Below are 18,696 nucleotides of genomic sequence, written 5' to 3' on the forward strand. Positions count from 1 at the left end.
GCCACCAAACCCTTCACCAGAAATGAAGAACTTGAGCCCTTTTTGCCACCAAACCACCTGAAATGAAGAATTTGAGCCCAATTCTTTCCCACCAAACCCCCTGAAGAATTTGAGCTCTTTACCACCAAACTTTTCACCTGAAATGAAGAATTTGAACCCTTTTTTGCTACCAAACACCCTGAAATGAAGAATTTGAACCCTTTCCTACCAAACCCTTCACCAGAAATGAAGAATTTGAGCCCTTTTTTGCCACCAAACCACCTGAAATGAAGAATTTGAGCCCAATTCTTTCCCACCAAACCCCCTGAAATGAAAAATTTGAGCCCTTTTTGCCACCAAACCACTTGAAATGAAGAATTTGAGCCCTTTTTGCCACCAAACCCTTCACCTGAAATGAAGAATTTGAGCTCTTTACCACCAAACCACCTGAAATGAAGAATTTGAGCCCTCTGCCATCACCTGAAGCTCACTGAGGAAACACTTTAGGCACTTAAATGATCAAAAGCATTTGAGCATCAGGGCAGCCTCAGTGCAGGGAAAGTTCCTCACATTTACATGAGAAATATCCCAAAAAAGGGGTTTTCAGCCTTGGGTCAGGGGGATTTATTCCAGCACACCCCAGCTCTAGGGAAAAGAGGATTTTGTCCCAAATCCTTCCTGCTGCAGCCTGCAGTGGACAGAGCCCAGGGGAGGAAGTGCAGCCCCCAGAACTTTCTGGAAGTGGTTCAGGCAGTGCCAGATCTGTCCCCAGAACAGCTGCGAGTCAGCACTGGGGGAAAGGGAGGCTGGCAGCCTTTAATTGGAGACAAAAAATTAAAATTAAAACCAAAACCACTGACCCCTGACGGGAAAGGGACGATCCCAAACCTCCGAGAACCCAGCTCAGACAGCAGGGGAGTCACCCAGCCACGGAGCAGGCTGACAAAACTCTGCCAAAATAGCAACATTTCACCCTCCAGCCCAACCTCACAAGTGCCTCTGGCTGCCCACACGCCTCCAAGAAAAACAAAAATAAAATTAAAATCCCAAACAGCTCGTTTAGGCCAGGCAGGGCTGGAGTTGGTGTGCTCCCAGCTCCAATCCAGCCTTTCCTCCTGGCGTGGGCCAGCTCCTCTTGGAGGGGCAGGAAGCTGCCAGCAGCAGGTTTGTCCCAGCTGGGCCCCAGGGGACAGGGAATGGCACTGGCCAGGGGGACTCTGCTGGCAGCAGGAGGGGACTGGGAGCTGGGAGCCAGAACAACCTGGGCAGCCCTGGTGAGATGGGACAGGAAAAGGACCTGGAATGGGTACCAGAAAAACAGCCTGACACGCTGGAGGATGGGGCTGAACACAACCTAGGGTCCCTGAGGAGATGGGGCAGGAAAAGAACCTGGAGATGGGTCAGGAGAACAACCTGGACATTCCTGGAGGGATGGGACAGGAAAGAACCTGGAGATGGGTCAGGAGAACAACCTGGGCAGCCCTGGGGAGATGGGACAGGAAAAGAACCTGGAGATGGGTCAGGAAAAACAGCCTGGACACTCTGGAGAGATGGGGCAGGAAAAGAACCTGGAGATGGGTCAGGAGAACAACCTGGACTGCCCTGGAGGGATGGGACAGGAAAGAACCTGGAGATGGGTCAGGAGAACAACCTGGGAAGCCCTGGGGAGATTGGACAGGAAAGAACTGAGATTGGGTCAGGAGAACAACCTGGCCATTTTCCTGGAGGTATGGGACAGGGACCGAACCTGGAGATGGTTCAGGAGAACAACCTGGGAACCCTGGGGATGGGAACAGAACATCCTTGGCAGCCCTGGGGAGATGGGGACAGGAAAGAACCTGGAGATTGGTCGGAAAAACATCCTGGAATTCTGGAGGGATGGGGCAAGAAAGAACCTGGAGATGGATCAGGAGAACAACCTGGAACATTCATGGAGAAGGAACCAAACATCCCTGGGGAGATGGTCAGGGAACCACCAGACACTCGAGGATAGGTCATAGAAGGCCCTGGAGATGGTTCATGAGAACCACCTGGACCATTCCCTGGAGAGAGGTGAGCCGAACAGCCTTGGGAGCTGGTCAGGAAAAACCTGGACATCCCTGGCGGGATGGGACAGGAAAAGGACCTGGGCATCCTTGGAGAGAGGGGTCAGGAAAAGAACCTGGGCATTCCTAGGGAGATGGGACAGGAGAACAAGGTGGGCATCTTTGGAGAGAAGGGAGCCAGAGCAGCCTTGGCACCCCTGGAGGGATGGGTCAGAAACCCAAGCTGGGCACCCCTGGAGGGATGGGAGCCAGAGCAGCCTGGGCACCCCTGGAGGGGCCTTTGGGCCCCGGGCCAGGGCAGCAAGAGGAGCTTTGCCTCACTCTGACAGAGCTTTGCTCTGCCTCTGTGAGAAATGCATTCCTGACTGGAAATAAAAGACATTTTGGGAAGCCCGAGCAGCCAGGGCAGAGAGCAGCTCCAGGTGTGAGCTGGACTCACCAGCAGCTCCCCCAGGAGAGCTCCTCCTGCCCTGCCCCACGGGCTGGCACAGGGCTGAGAGCCCCTCTGGGCACTGATCCCCCTGGGGGACAGCACCCTTTAGGGGTCACAGCCTGGATCCACGAGGGGAGAGAGCAAATGCAGGCACTGAGGTGAGACAGACCGAGAACTGTGTGAAGAAAGGTAAAAACAATCCTTAAAAAAAAAAAAATAAAAATCAAAAAGTTCTCTCTGTCTGATGCAAGCCAGGACATAGGTAAAGGTTAAGTCACCTTTTGGAACTGGTCCTAATGGGATGTTCCTTGTTTTTCCCAAAACCAGGCACAGGAACTTTTCTCCTGGATGGTTTTGGATGGAGGTGGGGAAGGCCAGGAATGTGGGGGTGCACCTGGGCACCCCTCAGCCAAACCTCGGCCTCCCCAGAGCTTCATACCACCAGGAAACCTCCTCCAGTGCCCCATGGCTCAAAAAATGGGGTAAAACTACAACAAAGAGGGGGAGAGAGGAGAGGGAGGAGGAGGAGGAGGAAGAGGAGGAAAGGAGAAGGAAAGGAGAAGGAAAGGAGAAGGAAAGGAGAAGGAAAGGAGAAGAAGGAAAGGAGAAGGAAGAAAGGAGGAGGAAGAAAGGCAGGAGGAAGAAAGGCAGGAGGAAGAAAGGAGGAGGAAGAAAGGAGGAGGAAGAAAGGAGAAGGAAGAAAGGCAGGAGGAAGAAAGGCAGGAGGAAGAAAGGCAGGAGGAAGAAAGGCAGGAGGAAGAAAGGCAGGAGGAAGAAAGGAGGAGGAAGAAAGGAGAAGGAAGAAAGGAGGAGGAAGAAAGGAGGAGGAAGAAAGGAGAAGGAAGAAAGGAGAAGGAGAAGGAGAAAGCCAGTGGTTGATCCCCTCCCTGTGCTGCTCCTGCTCAGGACCACGACCCGTTATTCCCAGAGGGAAACCCCCATTCCCTTTCCCCCCCTGCAGGACCCCTTGGGTGCTGCTGTGCCGTGCCTCCCTCTGCTAAAGGCACCTTTGGGAAGCACTTCAGGCCCTGAGGACAACGCCCCAAAGCCTCTTGTTTACACCTGAGATGAGCCCAGAGCCACCCCCGGGGTGGCAGCACCAGCTGGGGACAGCCAGCACCACGGGTGGCCCTGTGGGCACACACACTGCCCTGGGACAGTCACAACAGAGCTGGCTGTGCCACCCAGGTGGCTGCCCTGCTGTCACACGGAGTGCTTGGCCATGTCACCCTTGTCAAAGACCACTTTGGTAGCAAAGTAGATGGCGAGCAGGCCGAGGCCAGCAGCTGACACCATGTAGGCGGTGACAGACTGGGTGAACTGCACGATGGAGCCCATGAGGAGCGAGGGCACCACCTGGGACAGGAGGAAGGCACTGTCCAGGATGGCCAGGTCCAGGCAGATCCCTCGGCCAGGAGCCCCCAGCTCGGGCTCGCCCACCATGAGCCGCAAGGAGACGTCGCAGGAGGAGCTGACGCACAGAGCAGAGCTGGGCACGGCCTGAGGGGAGCACGGGGATGAGGATGAGGAGGGGGAGGAAGAGGAGGAGGAGGAGAAGAGGCTCCCAGCGTGGCCATTCTGGTAAGAGAGCTTCTGGCTGGAGAGCAGCCCCTTGGAGAAGGAGGATTTCTTGTCCAGCAGAGCGGCGTCTTCCTCCTCTTTCCTCTTGTATTTATGGAGAAAAACCTGTGGGAAGCAGGGAGGGGAGTGAGGAGGGATTTGGGACTCTGGGAGGGGAGTGAGGAAGGATTTGGGACTCTGGGAGGGGAGTGAGGAAGAAGATGGGACTCAGAAGTGAGGGAGGAAGGATTTGGGAGTCTGAGAGATGAGTGAGGAAGGAGTTTGGGCTCTGGGAGGTGAGTGAGGAAGGAGCTGGAACTCTGGGAGGGGAGTGAGGAAGGATTTGGGACTCTGGGAGGGGAGTGAGGAAGGATTTGGGACTCTGGGAGGGGACTGAGGAAGGAGTTGGGAGTCTGAGAGATGAGTGAGGAGGGAGCTGGGACTCAGAGGTGAGTGAGGAGAGAGCTGGGAGTCTGAAAGGTGAGTGAGGAAGGATTTGGGACTCAGAGGTGGCAGAGGAAGGGATTTGGGACTCAGAGGTGGCAGAGGAAGGATTTGGGACTCAGAGGTGGCAGAGGAAGGATTTGGGACTCAGAGGTGGCAGAGGAAGGGGTTTGGGACTCAGAGGTGGCAGAGGAAGGGGTTTGGGACTCAGAGGTGACAAAGGAAGGAGTTTGGGCTCTGGGAGGTGAGTGAAGAAGGAGCTCTGGGAGTCTGAGAGGTGAGTGAGGAAGGAGCTGGCACTCCAAGGGGGCCTTGTTTTTGTGCAGGAGAGCAAAACCAGCGCTCTGTGTGTGCTCAGGGCAGGGCCAGCCTGAGCCTGGCCCACGTGAGACCGGCTCTGGGAGCCAGGCTGGCTCTGCCCCACTGGCACAGGATCCACACCAGCCCTGACTCCCAGGGGAGCCCAGCCAAGCCAGGCCAGCCTGGGGACACGCTGTGCTTTTGTCACCTCCTCAGTGGGTGCCACAGGACGGGTTTGGAGTTTGTGCTGAGATCAGCTGGGGCAGGAGGGAAGGGCCAGGCACCCAGGGCAGTGCCACCAGGAGTGTTTGGGGTTTGTGGGGTGGGAGACTGGGAACCCAAACCCAGAGCCCAGCATGGATAACACTTCCCATCTGGGATGGCTCCAAGTGCCACCAGCTGGGACACCACAGCCCTGGGAACTTGGGGAAGGGCTCTTTTCTCAGCCCTGCACCAAACCTCAGCCAAGCTGCTTCCTCTGCCTGCCCAGATCCTCCTCACTCCAGCCAGGAAAAAAAGGGGGCAGAGGGAACCAAAATCTTCTCCTTCTCACCCTTTTCCTGCTGCTGGCTCTGCTCAAGCTGTGAGGTCTCTGGAGCGTTCCCACAGGGCAGCTGTGCCCTCCCTGCCTGTCCCTGCCAAGCCTTGGGAACGTGGCCTTCCCCCTCCCAGCCCGTGGAGTTTGGGTTTCATTCCACTGAGGAAACACCCACGGGAGATCCCAGCCCAGCTGCAGCTCCTGCCAAGCTGAGCATTCCCCCAGCCCCTCCTGGTGCCAGCTGGGCTGGGTTGGTTCCATGGGAACATCTGGATGCCAGTGGTGACAACTCCTCCTCCTTCCACGGCACAGCCAGCCGCTGCCCTCGGGATGAAAGAGCTGCTCCCAAACCACAAATTAATTCTGCATTTGCAGCACAGGAGGAACTCCCATCAATCCAGCGTGCAGCTCAGGAGCCTCCCAGGACTTCTCCACAAGGAGAACATCTGTGGGACAGGGCACAAGCTTTTGTGCTGGTGTCACGAGTTTCACAAGGTTTCTTTCTCTCGGAGCTGAGGGAAGAGCTTGGGTTTTCATTTTGCTGTGGATGAAAACTGGAAAGCTGTGAGGGCTGAAAATCCTTGGGTTTTGTAGCCCCTCAGGCTGGCAGAGCTGCAGAATTCACAGGGGGATAATGAAACCAGACCAATTTCCCCTAAAACAGGGAGGAGAAGAGACAAAAAGAAGCGGAAAAGGGGAGGGAGGGGGGAAGGAGGAAGGAAGAGGGAGGAGCGACTTGCGATAGGCAGACGACAGGAGACCGATCACCGACCGAAGGACGGAGGCGGAGGGATACAGGGCAAGGGAGGAGAGGGGGAGGGTAGGGAGAGGAAGGAAGGAAGGAAGGAAGGAAAGCGACATGGAAGGAAGGAAGGAAGAGAAGGAAGGAAGAACGAGGAGGAGCCGATAGAAGGAACGGAAGGACAGGAAGCAAGGAGGACAGGACGGAAGGCAAGGAAGGAAAAGGAAGGAAGGAAGGAAGGCGGAAGGAAGGAAGGACAGGGAAGGAGGAAGGAAGGAAGGAAGGGAAGAGGAAGGAAGGAAGGAAGGCAAGGAGGAAAAGGAAGGAAGGAAAGGAAGGAAAAGGACGGAAGGAAGGAAGGAAGGAAGGAAGGAAGGAAGGAAGGAAGGAAGGAAGGAAGGAAGGAAGGAAAGGAGGAGGAAGGAAGGAAGGGAAGGAAGGAAGCAGGAAGCGAAGGAAAGAGGAGGAAGGAAGGAAGGAGGAAGGAACAGGAAGAAGAGGAGGAAGGAGGAAGGAAATGAAGGAGGAAGGACAGGAAGGAAGCGAGGAGGAGGAAGGAGGAAGGAAGGAAGGAAGGAGGAAGGAAGGCAGGAAGGATAGGAAGGAAGGAGAGGACGGAAGGAAGGAAGGCGAGAGGAGAGGAAGGAGAGGAGCACGGAAAGGAAGGAGGAGAGAGACGAAGAAAGAAACGAATGCGGAGCAGAAGAAGGCTAGAGAGAGAAGAGAGGTAGGAAGGGAGAGATAAGAGAGAGGAAGAGAGAGGAAAGAGAGAGGAAGGAGGAGAAGTCTGAGAGCCGGAGAGGAACGAGAGAGGCGGAGACGAACGAGAGGAGGGGAGAAAGAGAGAGAAAGAAAACAAACCTGCAGGGCCAGGCTGCCCTGGAGCAGATGCCCACCTGTTTGTCATGGTGGTAGAGGGATGCCAGCGTGTAGGGCAGGATCTGCAGGGCAGAGAAGGTGAACCCAGTCAGGGCAGCGGAGATGGTGACCACGGTGACACTGTGGGACAGGCACATGACACAGGCTGCCCCAGGGAAGAACACCACGCTGGCCAGGTACACTGCCCGGGTGCCAAAGTGCTTCACCAGCCTGTCCATGATTGTCGAGAAGAAGGTGGAGGTGATGCACTGCAGGAAGAGCCCCAGGCTGCCCATCCGGACACCTGAGGGGAGAGGGGATGGACACTGCCCTGGCTGCCCCTGGATTCACACAGAGACATCCTTCCCTCAGCCCCAAACCCCAAACACATCCTTCCCTGGTCCCAAACCCCAAACACATCCTTCTCCTGGTCCCAAACCCCAAACACATCCTTCTCCTGGTCCCAAACCCCAAAATGTCCTTCCCTCAGCCCCAAATCCCAAACACATCCTTCTCCTGGTCCCAAACTCCAAAAATATCCTTCTTTTGGTCCCAACCCCCAAAATGTCCTTCCCTCAGCCCCAAATCCCAAAAATATCCTTCTCTTGGCCCCAAACCCATCATTTTTTCTGTCCCAAACCCCAACACATCCTTCCCTCTGTGTCAGTCCCAAACTCCCAAGGAGAGAGCGAGGCCCGGAGAGCTCAGCCAGCCTGGGCTGGCTCAGGGAGCAGAGCAGCATCCCCCAGGATTGCAGCATCCCCCAGAGATCTCAGGGCTGCAGCATCCCCCAGGACTGCAGCAGAGCAGCATCCCCCAGCAGACCCCAGGACTGCAGCATCCCCAGGAGACCCCAGGACTGCAGCATCCCCCGGAGACCCCAGGGCTGCAGCATCCCCCAGCAGCCCCCAGGATTGCAGCATCCCCCAGAGACCCCAGGATTGCAGCATCCCCCAGGACACCCCAGGACTGAAGCATCCCCCAGGAGATCCCAGGATTGCAGCATCCCCCAGGATTGCAGCATCCCCCAGCAGCCCCCAGGACTGCAGCATCCCCAGCAGCCCCCAGGACTGCAGCAGACCCCAGAGACCCCAGGATTGCAGCATCCCCAGGAGACCCCAGGACTGCAGCATCCCCCGGAGACCCCAAGGCTGCAGCATCCCCAGGAGACCCCAGGATTGCAGCATCCCCCAGCAGCCCCCAGGATTGCAGCATCCCCCAGCATCCCCCAGGACTGCACATCCCCCAGAGACCCCAGGATTGCAGCATCCCCAGGAGACCCCAGGACTGCAGCATCCCCCAGCAGCCACCCCCAGAGCCTCCCTCCCTCCCTCGTGGGCACCCCAAATGCCAGCCCTGCCCTGGCAGCCCCAGTTTGTCCCTCCCTCGTGTCCCGGAGCTGTCACCTGCGGCTGACCCAGGACCCGCTGGTATCTGATGCCAGAGGCAGCAGCGGAACAAAGGAGCAGGAATTGCTCCGGAGCCAAGGTAAAGAACAGAACGTGCCCCAACTGCGGCATCCGGGGGCAATCCGGACCTTCCCCCTCGACAAAGCTGGCTCAGATTTCAGGGAATTAAAGCCATTAACCCCTTGGAGCGGGGATCGTTCCCAACACGTGTTCCTGTGGCAGGCAGCACAATGCAGGGCTGGCCCGCCGGGAGCTAAACAGTGCCGGGGGTAAATAATAATTAAACTGCCTCTCAATTAAACAGAGAGCCAGCACAAAGGGGCAGTGTGCTGCAGGGCCCTCCGAGCGCTAAACTGCGGGACCAGGGCCAGCAAGGTGCTCCAGAAGAAAAGATTTGGATTAGGGAGACCAAAGGAGGGGTTAGGAAGGGAGTCAAGGCTCTGGGGAAAAGGGGACAGCAGGTAACACCTGTGGGCAGGTGAGGGATGCTGGGGCAGTGTCCCAGTTGGGGATGTGGCAGCTGCAGGCTCGGGAGCAGCTCCAGGGCACTGGAGAAGGGAAAAGGTGCAGGAGGGCTCCCAGGAGCAGCTGGAGGGAAGGAGCAGCAAACCCAGCCCAGCGCTCCAAGGATGGGAGCATCCTCACCCTGCTGGGAAGGGAGGGCAGAGCTGCAGCCATGAGAGCTTCTGAAAAATCCCTGTGCCAGGAATTGTCTCCTGAGAAGCTGAGAGGCCTCAGGAATGAAATGTGAACAATAATTCTCTACTGCTGTGGAATCAACAGGTGGATCTGGGATTGGGCTCATGTGGTTGTTTTTAATTAATGGTCAATCCCAGCCCAGCTGTCTGGCACTCTCTGAGAGTCACAAGATTTGATTATCATCCATTCCTGTCCTTGCCAGCCTTCTGATGAAATCCTTTCTTCTAATCTTTTGGTATAGGTTTAATATAATATATATCATAAAATAATCAATAGTATAGGTTTAATATAATATATATCATAAAATAACAAATCAGCCTTCTGAACCATGGAGTCAGACCCTCATCTCTCCCCTCTCATCCTGGCACCCTGGGAACAGCACACAGAGACCAGAGCCAGGAGCTTGTGGTATTGTCCACAAGGGTCCCAGGATGAGGGAAGAGACGAGAAAGTTGACTCCATGTTTCAGAAGGCTGATTTATTATTTTATGATAGATAATATATTAAAACTATAGTAAAAGAATAGAGGAAAGGATTTCACTAGAAGGCTAAGCTAAGAATAGAAAAGGAATGAATAACAAAGCTTGTCTCAGACCAAGACCGTCTGGACAGGTGAACTGTGATTGGCCCTTAATTGGAAACAACCAGATGAGGCCAATCCCAGATTCCCCCTGTTGCATTCCACAGCAGCAGATAAGAATTGTTTACAGTTTGTTCCTGAGGCCTCTCAGCTTCCAGGAGGGGAAAAATCCTAAGGAAAGGATTTTTCATAAAACATGTGGGTGACAAGGAGCTCTCCAGCAGAGCCTGCAGCCAGAGCCAGCTCGCTCCTGTGCCACCTGCCAGAGCCACAGCCCAGCCCAGGCCCTGCCAGATCCCTGTGGGAAGAACCAGGAGCTGTTTCCCAACCTGTGCCACGCTCTGGGAGCCATGGGAAAATGTTCTTCCCTGACCTATCTGCAGAAAGCCAAGTTTGCTGTAGGTTTTTTTTTTTGAATTGCCAACAGAGCTGAGCCCATCCCCGGCTCCCAGGAAACGTTTCTACCCCAGGGAATGTGGCAGCAGCTCTCTGGAAAGCACAGCTTGCCAAGCACTGGCCTGGGGAGGGCTGTGAGGAGAGCAGGAAGAGAATGAGAAACAATTCTTATCTTCTCTAGCTGCACCTGTCCCTGTGAACAGGTCAATGTGTCATGGAGATTTGTTTTCCAAAGGAGATTTGTGTGCCAGGGTGATGGTGTTTGGAGTGGAGCAGTCAGGCCCAGCTGTGTCTATAAAAGCAGTGGGATTCTTAATAAGAACACAATAATATGATAAGAATGATAAAGTAATTGCTCAGGCTCCTGTGAATCACAGAGTCAATGCTGATTGTCACCCAGCTGGTGATCACATGTCCCCTGAACAGAGGGAGACACAGCTCTCCCAGGAAAGTCCTGGGAAGCTGTGGGAAACTTGGAGGAAAGAACTGGAACAATTTTTTTATCGTCTCTCTTCCTGTAACTGCTGTTTGTAGGCCTGGCTCTGCAGAGTGTGCTGTTCATGGCTCACCAGTGGGGTGAGAGGTTTGCACTTTGAGACCAGTCAGGTCTGAACGTGGCAGGTCAGGCTATAAAAGTCACACCTTTCCTAATAAACTGTTGGCCTGGATTGCCAAGGGAGTTGTATTTTATTTTTCATCTGCATGGCAGCTGTCTCCTGTTCAGGGGGCAGCTTTCCTTATCTCTCCCACACCCACTCCTCCCTCTGGGAGGGATAATAATATTATATTATAATAATAATGATCTGCTGATATTATACTAATAATTACCTGCTGATATTATAATAATAATGACCTGCTGAAAGGAGGCCATTGGCTGTCCCTGCATGGCTGATAAGAGCTGCAGCACCCACTGGGAGATGTGAGCCCAGGGGGAGGAGCCAAGCATTCCTACCCGGATAGAATCTGGAGATTCTGGAACACCAGCACGGCTTCTGCACTGGATTTCCCAGAGGAGCAGCAGCTGCCTCTGCCCCTGGCCCTTCAGAGGCAGAGTGCACCTTTCTCCAGGATCCCTGCTCCAGCAGAACCAGCCCTGGCACTGCAGGAGGGCTGAGCCACAATTCCAGTGGCACTGCTGCCAGCCCCCTGACCCACAGGGTGTCAGGCTGTGCTCTGCCTCTGCCAGGGCTGGGTTGGGTCACTGCAGTGTTTATTTTATCTTTTTATTTTCTTCCCTAATAAAGAACTGTTATTCCTGCTCTCATATCTTTACCTGAGAGCCCCTGAATCTAAAATTTATAACAATTCAGAGGGAGGGGGTTCCCATGTTCCATTTCAGGGGAGGCTCCTGCCCCCCTCAGCAGGCACCTGCCTTTCAAACCCAGACACCTGATCTATTTCACCTCCTGATTCCCCACTCTGAAGCCCGGAGTCCTTCACTCCATCCCTGACTATTGTCAGTCACAGGCAAGGCCGATGAAGGGGACAGAGAATGCACTGACTCCACCACCAGGAGGCTAATGAATTACTAATTAATTCCTTTAGCATACTATACTGTGTACATTTCATCTAAACTGAATCTGCCGGGCTCTCACTCCTGCTCACAACTGCACTCATCTCTGATTCTCTCTGACTGTCCCGTGACAGTCCCACACACACCTGGCCCTGACAGGCCAAGGGAACAACACCATCACTCTGGCTAAACCATCTCCATATTTCACTCCACTTTAGCACAGCAAGCCAGATAAGAATTGTGTTTTCCTTCCTCTCTGCCCGTCTCACAGCTCCTCTCAGCTCAGAGGGTGTGTGAACACCACACCCGACCCAAGAGCACCACGGACCTGCTCCTTGTAGCCATGATATTTTCTGAAAAATTCCTTGGCCGGGATTATTCCTCCTGAGAAGCCTCAGGAACAGAATGTAAACAATGATTCTCTGCTGCTGTGGAATCAACAGGTGCATCTGGGATTGGTCCATGTTGGTTTCTAATTAATGGCCAATCCCAGCCCAGTTGGCTGGGACTCTCTGGTCAGCCACAAGATTTTATTATCATTCCTTCTATTCCTTGCAAGCCTTCTTATGAAATCCTGTCTTCTATTCTTTTAGTATAGTTTTAATAGAATATATATCATAAAATAACAAATCAGCCTTCTGAACATGGAGTCAGATCCTCATCTCTTCCCTCACATCCTGGGACCACTGGGAACCCCAGGATTCACCTCCTCACCTTCATCTTAGTGTGAGCCCCACCACAGCTCCTCACCTTCATCACAGTGTGAGCCCCTCCACAGCTCCTCACCTTCATCACAGTGTGAGCCCCACCACAGCTCCTCACCTTCATCACAGTGTGAGCCCCCCACAGCTCCTCACCTTCATCACAGTGTGAGCCCCACCACAGCTCCTCACCTTCATCAGTGTGAGCCCCACCACAGCTCCTCACCTTCATCACAGTGTGAGCCCCTCCACAGCTCCTCACCTTCATCAGTGTGAGCCCCACCACAGCTCCTCACCTTCATCAGTGTGAGCCCCTCCACAGCTCCTCACCTTCATCAGTGTGAGCCCCACCACAGCTCCTCACCTTCATCAGTGTGAGCCCCTCCACAGCTCCTCACCTTCATCACAGTGTGAGCCTCACCACAGCTCCTCACCTTCATCAGTGTGAGCCCCTCCACAGCTCCTCACCTTCATCAGTGTGAGCCCCTCCACAGCTCCTCACCTTCATCAGTGTGAGCCCCCCACAGCTCCTCACCTTCATCAGTGTGAGCCCCATCCACAGCTCCTCACCTTCATCAGTGTGAGCCCCCCACAGCTCTCACCTTCATCAGTGTGAGCCCTCCACAGCTCCTCACCTTCATCAGTGTGAGCCCCACCACAGCTCCTCACCTTCATCAGTGTGAGCCCCACCACAGCTCCTCACCTTCATCAGTGTGAGCCCCTCCACAGCTCCTCACCTTCATCAGTGTGAGCCCCCACAGCTCCTCACTTCATCAGTGAGCCCCACCACAGCTCCTCACCTTCATCAGTGTGAGCCCCTCCACAGCTCCTCACCTTCATCAGTGTGAGCCCCACCACAGCTCCTCACCTTCATCAGTGTGAGCCCCTCCACAGCTCCTCACCTTCATCAGTGTGAGCCCCACCACAGCTCCTCACCTTCATCAGTGTGAGCCCCTCCACAGCTCCTCACCTTCATCAGTGTGAGCCCCTCCACAGCTCCTCACCTTCATCAGTGTGAGCCCCACCACAGCTCCTCACCTTCATCAGTGTGAGCCCCTCCACAGCTCCTCACCTTCATCAGTGTGAGCCCCACCACAGCTCCTCACCTTCATCAGTGTGAGCCCACCACAGCTCCTCACCTTCATCAGTGTGAGCCCCTCCACAGCTCCTCACCTTCATCAGTGTGAGCCCCTCCACAGCTCCTCACCTTCATCAGTGTGAGCCCCACCACAGCTCCTCACCTTCATCAGTGTGAGCCCCACCACAGCTCCTCACCTTCATCAGTGTGAGCCCCTCCACAGCTCCTCACCTTCATCAGTGTGAGCCCACCACAGCTCCTCACCTTCATCAGTGTGAGCCCCTCCACAGCTCCTCACCTTCATCAGTGTGAGCCCCACCACAGCTCCTCACCTTCATCAGTGTGAGCCCCACCACAGCTCCTCACCTTCATCAGTGTGAGCCCCTCCACAGCTCCTCACCTTCATCAGTGTGAGCCCCCCACAGCTCCTCACCTTCATCAGTGTGAGCTCCACCACAGCTCCTCACCTTCATCAGTGTGAGCCCACCACAGCTCCTCACCTTCATCAGTGTGAGCCCCTCCACAGCTCCTCACCTTCATCAGTGTGAGCCCCACCACAGCTCCTCACCTTCATCAGTGTGAGCCCCACCACAGCTCCTCACCTTCATCAGTGTGAGCCCCACCACAGCTCCTCACCTTCATCAGTGTGAGCCCCACCACAGCTCCTCACCTTCATCAGTGTGAGCCCCACCACAGCTCCTCACCTTCATCAGTGTGAGCCCCCCACAGCTCCTCACCTTCATCAGTGTGAGCCCCACCACAGCTCCTCACCTTCATCAGTGTGAGCCCCTCCACAGCTCCTCACCTTCATCAGTGTGAGCCCCACCACAGCTCCTCACCTTCATCAGTGTGAGCCCCCCACAGCTCCTCACCTTCATCAGTGTGAGCCCCATCCACAGCTCCTCACCTTCATCAGTGTGAGCCCCCCACAGCTCCTCACCTTCATCAGTGTGAGCCCCACCACAGCTCCTCACCTTCATCAGTGTGAGCCCCTCCACAGCTCCTCACCTTCATCAGTGTGAGCCCCTCCACAGCTCCTCACCTTCATCAGTGTGAGCCCCCCACAGCTCCTCACCTTCATCAGTGTGAGCCCCTCCACAGCTCCTCACCTTCATCAGTGTGAGCCCCACCACAGCTCCTCACCTTCATCAGTGTGAGCCCCACCACAGCTCCTCACCTTCATCAGTGTGAGCTCCACCACAGCTCCTCACCTTCATCAGTGTGAGCCCCCCAACAGCTCCTCACCTTCATCAGTGTGAGCTCCACCACAGCTCCTCACCTTCATCAGTGTGAGCCCCACCACAGCTCCTCACCTTCATCAGTGTGAGCCCCACCACAGCTCCTCACCTTCATCAGTGTGAGCCCCACCACAGCTCCTCACCTTCATCAGTGTGAGCCCCACCACAGCTCCTCACCTTCATCAGTGTGAGCCCCACCACAGCTCCTCACCTTCATCAGTGTGAGCCCCACCACAGCTCCTCACCTTCATCAGTGTGAGCCCCCCACAGCTCCTCACCTTCATCAGTGTGAGCCCCTCCACAGCTCCTCACCTTCATCAGTGTGAGCCCCACCACAGCTCCTCACCTTCATCAGTGTGAGCCCCACCACAGCTCCTCACCTTCATCAGTGTGAGCCCCACCACAGCTCCTCACCTTCATCAGTGTGAGCCCCCCACAGCTCCTCACCTTCATCAGTGTGAGCCCCTCCACAGCTCCTCACCTTCATCACAGTGTGAGCCTCACCACAGCTCCTCACCTTCATCAGTGTGAGCCCCTCCACAGCTCCTCACCTTCATCAGTGTGAGCCCCACCACAGCTCCTCACCTTCATCAGTGTGAGCCCCACCACAGCTCCTCACCTTCATCAGTGTGAGCCCCACCACAGCTCCTCACCTTCATCAGTGTGAGCCCCTCCACAGCTCCTCACCTTCATCACAGTGTGAGCCCCACCACAGCTCCTCACCTTCATCAGTGTGAGCCCCACCACAGCTCCTCACCTTCATCAGTGTGAGCCTCACCACAGCTCCTCACCTTCATCAGTGTGAGCCCCTCCACAGCTCCTCACCTTCATCAGTGTGAGCCCCTTCACAGCTCCTCACCTTCATCAGTGTGAGCCCCTCCACAGCTCCTCACCTTCATCACAGTGTGAGCCCCACCACAGCTCCTCACCTTCATCAGTGTGAGCCCCACCACAGCTCCTCACCTTCATCAGTGTGAGCCCCACCACAGCTCCTCACCTTCATCAGTGTGAGCCCCACCACAGCTCCTCACCTTCATCAGTGTGAGCCCCACCACAGCTCCTCACCTTCATCAGTGTGAGCCCCTCCACAGCTCCTCACCTTCATCAGTGTGAGCCCCACCACAGCTCCTCACCTTCATCAGTGTGAGCCCCACCACAGCTCCTCACCTTCATCAGTGTGAGCCCCACCACAGCTCCTCACCTTCATCAGTGTGAGCCCCTCCACACGCTCCTCACCTTCATCAGTGTGAGCCCCTCCACAGCTCCTCACCTTCATCACAGTGTGAGCCCCACCACAGCTCCTCACCTTCATCAGTGTGAGCCCCACCACAGCTCCTCACCTTCATCAGTGTGAGCCCCACCACAGCTCCTCACCTTCATCAGTGTGAGCCCCACCACAGCTCCTCACCTTCATCGTAGTGCCGCCTGGCCTCCGTGCCCGGCTTGGCCCTGGGCACGCCGTGGTACAGCCCCTCCCCGACAAAATCCGTGTAGAACAGCATGAAGGTCATGAGAGCCATCCAGCTGCAGAGCTCGGCCACGAAGAGGCGGCGGATGACCCTGGGGATGCGGCAGTAGAGGCCGTGCAGCCGCGGCAGCAGCAGGCACAGCTTCCTCCCCGCCTGCAGTGCCCGCCTGCCCGGCAGCAGGCACGGCCCCCGCCAGCAGCAGCAGGACAGGGACGCCTTCGGTGGCTTCGGTGACGCGTCCTTGAGCGCCGGCCCGTCCAGGAGATCCCCCTGGGCCGCCTCCTCTGTCACAAACAGCGTGGCCAGCACGCAGCCGAGGAAGATGAGGGCCAGCAGGCTGAAGAGGCAGCTCTGCTGGCTGCCCAGGTAGGGTGCCAGGAAGGCCCAGTCGATGGCGGGCAGCAGGTACCCGATGCAGCCGCCCAGGCTGACCATGAAGGCGTACATGGAGAAGGCCTGGCGGCAGTTGTCCGGCTCCTGGAAGAGGTCAGAGAGCAGAGCCTCCAGCGGGGTGAAGCACACCTGGCCACAGAAATCCAGCAGCCCGATGCCCAGGATGAGGAAGGCGATCTCCAGGGGCCGGGGGTTGAGGGAGCACAGGCTGGCCAGGCTGCTGGCGTGGGGGATGACGAACAGGCTGAGCAGCACCCCCAGGCACAGCGCCCAGATGAAAGGTCTCCTGCGGCCGTAGCTGCTGTGCCAGTGGTCGCTGGCCGAGCCGATGAGAGGCACAAAAAGCAGCCCAAGCACGGGGCCTATCCCTGGGAAAGAGACGGGGGGGGGGTTACAGGGGTGCAGCTGCTCCTAAAAGGGATGGTTTGTCAATTTGGGAGGTTGCAGTGGGTCACAGCCCCTCTCCCTGCCCTCACTCATCCCCACCCTCCAGACTGCAAGGTTTAAAAAAAATAAAACCAGAAACATCCTTCCCTCAGTCCTCAAACCTCAAACCATCCTTTCCTCTCCAGCACTCCTTAACCCCCAAAACATCCCTCCCTCAGAGGGGTGACAAAATCTCCCTCGGAGAGGTGACAAAAGCTGCCTACCCAAAACCATGGTCATGAACTTCTCCTCCACGCCCACCTCCAGCAGCAGTGGTGGCACGTAGGTGATGCCGGCGGCCAGGCACACCTCCAGCCCGAAGGTCAGCGAGTTGACCAGCAGCAGCTGGGTCCTGCGGCTCTGCAAGGACATGCTGTCCCCAGCCCCAGCCCTCAGTGCCACCCAGCTGTGTCCTGCCAGCTGCAGAGCCCCCAGGGGTGCCCCCCAGGCAAGGACTGGAGCTCCCCGTCCCGGGCTGCTGGGGAGATGCTGCTTCCCATTTTATCAAGGGTGAAGGAACCGTCTGTGCCTCTTCCTCTTCTTGGGAGGGGTGGAGAGCCCAGGCAGGGATCCACTGCAGCCTTCTCCTCCTGCTCACAGGCTGGGGGCTGCGGGAGAGAGTTACACACAGCAGGGAAGGGGTTAAAACCAGGGGCCACAGGGATGTGTCACTGCTGAAAGGGACAGTCCTGGGGAGAGCTCAGGAGAGGTGGAAGGGTGAAAACTCCATCCCTGGCAGGTTTATCTCCAAGGGTTTGTGGGGTAAAACCAGGGGCCACAATTATGTGTCACCACTGAAAGGGACAGTCCCCGTCCCAGCAGGCTGGGGAGGGGCTGGGAGAGATGGAAGGGTGAAAACTCCATCCCTGACAGGTTTGTCCCCAAGGGACTGTGGGGATGTGTCACTGCTGAAAGGGACAGTCCCCGTCCCAGCAGGCTGAGGAGGGCTCAGGAGAGGTGGAAGGGTGAAAACTCCACCCCTGACATGTTTATCTCCAAGGGTTTGTGGGGTAAAACCAGGGAAGTGATTCCACCCCAATCCCATCTCCCTGCTGACCAGGACACCCCCGTGCTGCTCCCACACCCCAATCCCATCTCCCTGGGGACCAGGACACCCCCGTGCTGCTCCCACACCCCAATCCCATCTCCCTGCTGACCAGGACACCCCTGTGCTGCTCCCACACCCCAATCCCATCTCCCTGCTGACCAGGACACCCCCGGGCTGCTCCCACACCCCAATCCCATCTCCCTGCTGACCAGGACACCCCCGTGCTGCTCCCACACCCCAATCCCATCTCCCTGCTGACCAGGACACCCCCGTGCTGCTCCCACACCCCAATCCCATCTCCCTGGTGACCAGGACACCCCCGTGCTGCTCCCACACCCCAATCCCACAGCCCTGCTGACCAGGACACCCCCGTGCTGCTCCCACACCCCAATCCCACAGCCCTGCTGACCAGGACACCCCCGTGCTGCTCCCACACCCCAATCCCACAGCCCTGCTGACCAGGACACCCCCGTGCTGCTCCCACACCCCAATCCCACAGCCCTGCTGACCAGGACACCCCCGTGCTGCTCCCACACCCCAATCCCATCTCCCTGCTGACCAGGACACCCCCGTGCTGCTCCCACACCCCAATCCCATCTCCCTGCTGACCAGGACACCCCGTGCTGCTCCCACACCCCAATCCCATCTCCCTGGGGACCAGGACACCCCCGTGCTGCTCCCACACCCCAATCCCACAGCCCTGCTGACCAGGACACCCCCATGCTGCTCCCACACCCCAATCCCATCTCCCTGCTGACCAGGACACCCCTGTGCTGCTCCCACACCCCAATCCCATCTCCCTGCTGACCAGGACACCCCTGTGCTGCTCCCACACCCCAATCCCATC

At 56.6% G+C, this 18,696-nt stretch overlaps 1 protein-coding gene and 1 long non-coding RNA gene across 2 annotated transcripts; both read right to left on the bottom strand.

Moving 5' to 3' along the window:
* On the bottom strand, nucleotides 1-1,659 carry LOC127060822 (uncharacterized). The gene is made up of 2 exons (XR_007780185.1): nucleotides 1,452-1,659; nucleotides 1-1,240 (listed from the first exon to the last, which is right to left on the bottom strand). It is a non-coding gene; the product is annotated as an uncharacterized LOC127060822 (long non-coding RNA).
* Nucleotides 1,660-2,067: 408 nt separating this feature from the next.
* SLC45A3 (solute carrier family 45 member 3) lies at nucleotides 2,068-17,413 on the bottom strand. The gene is made up of 4 exons (XM_050985364.1): nucleotides 17,026-17,413; nucleotides 15,922-16,743; nucleotides 6,938-7,203; nucleotides 2,068-4,143 (listed from the first exon to the last, which is right to left on the bottom strand). The coding sequence occupies exons 1-4, from the start codon at nucleotides 17,171-17,173 to the stop codon at nucleotides 3,661-3,663; spliced, it is 1,719 nt and encodes a 572-aa protein (XP_050841321.1). The 5' UTR covers nucleotides 17,174-17,413; the 3' UTR covers nucleotides 2,068-3,660.
* Between the last annotated feature and the right edge of the window lie 1,283 nt (nucleotides 17,414-18,696).

This window comes from Serinus canaria, chromosome 26, assembly GCF_022539315.1.
Source record: "Serinus canaria isolate serCan28SL12 chromosome 26, serCan2020, whole genome shotgun sequence".
Taxonomy (NCBI): domain Eukaryota; kingdom Metazoa; phylum Chordata; class Aves; order Passeriformes; family Fringillidae; genus Serinus; species Serinus canaria.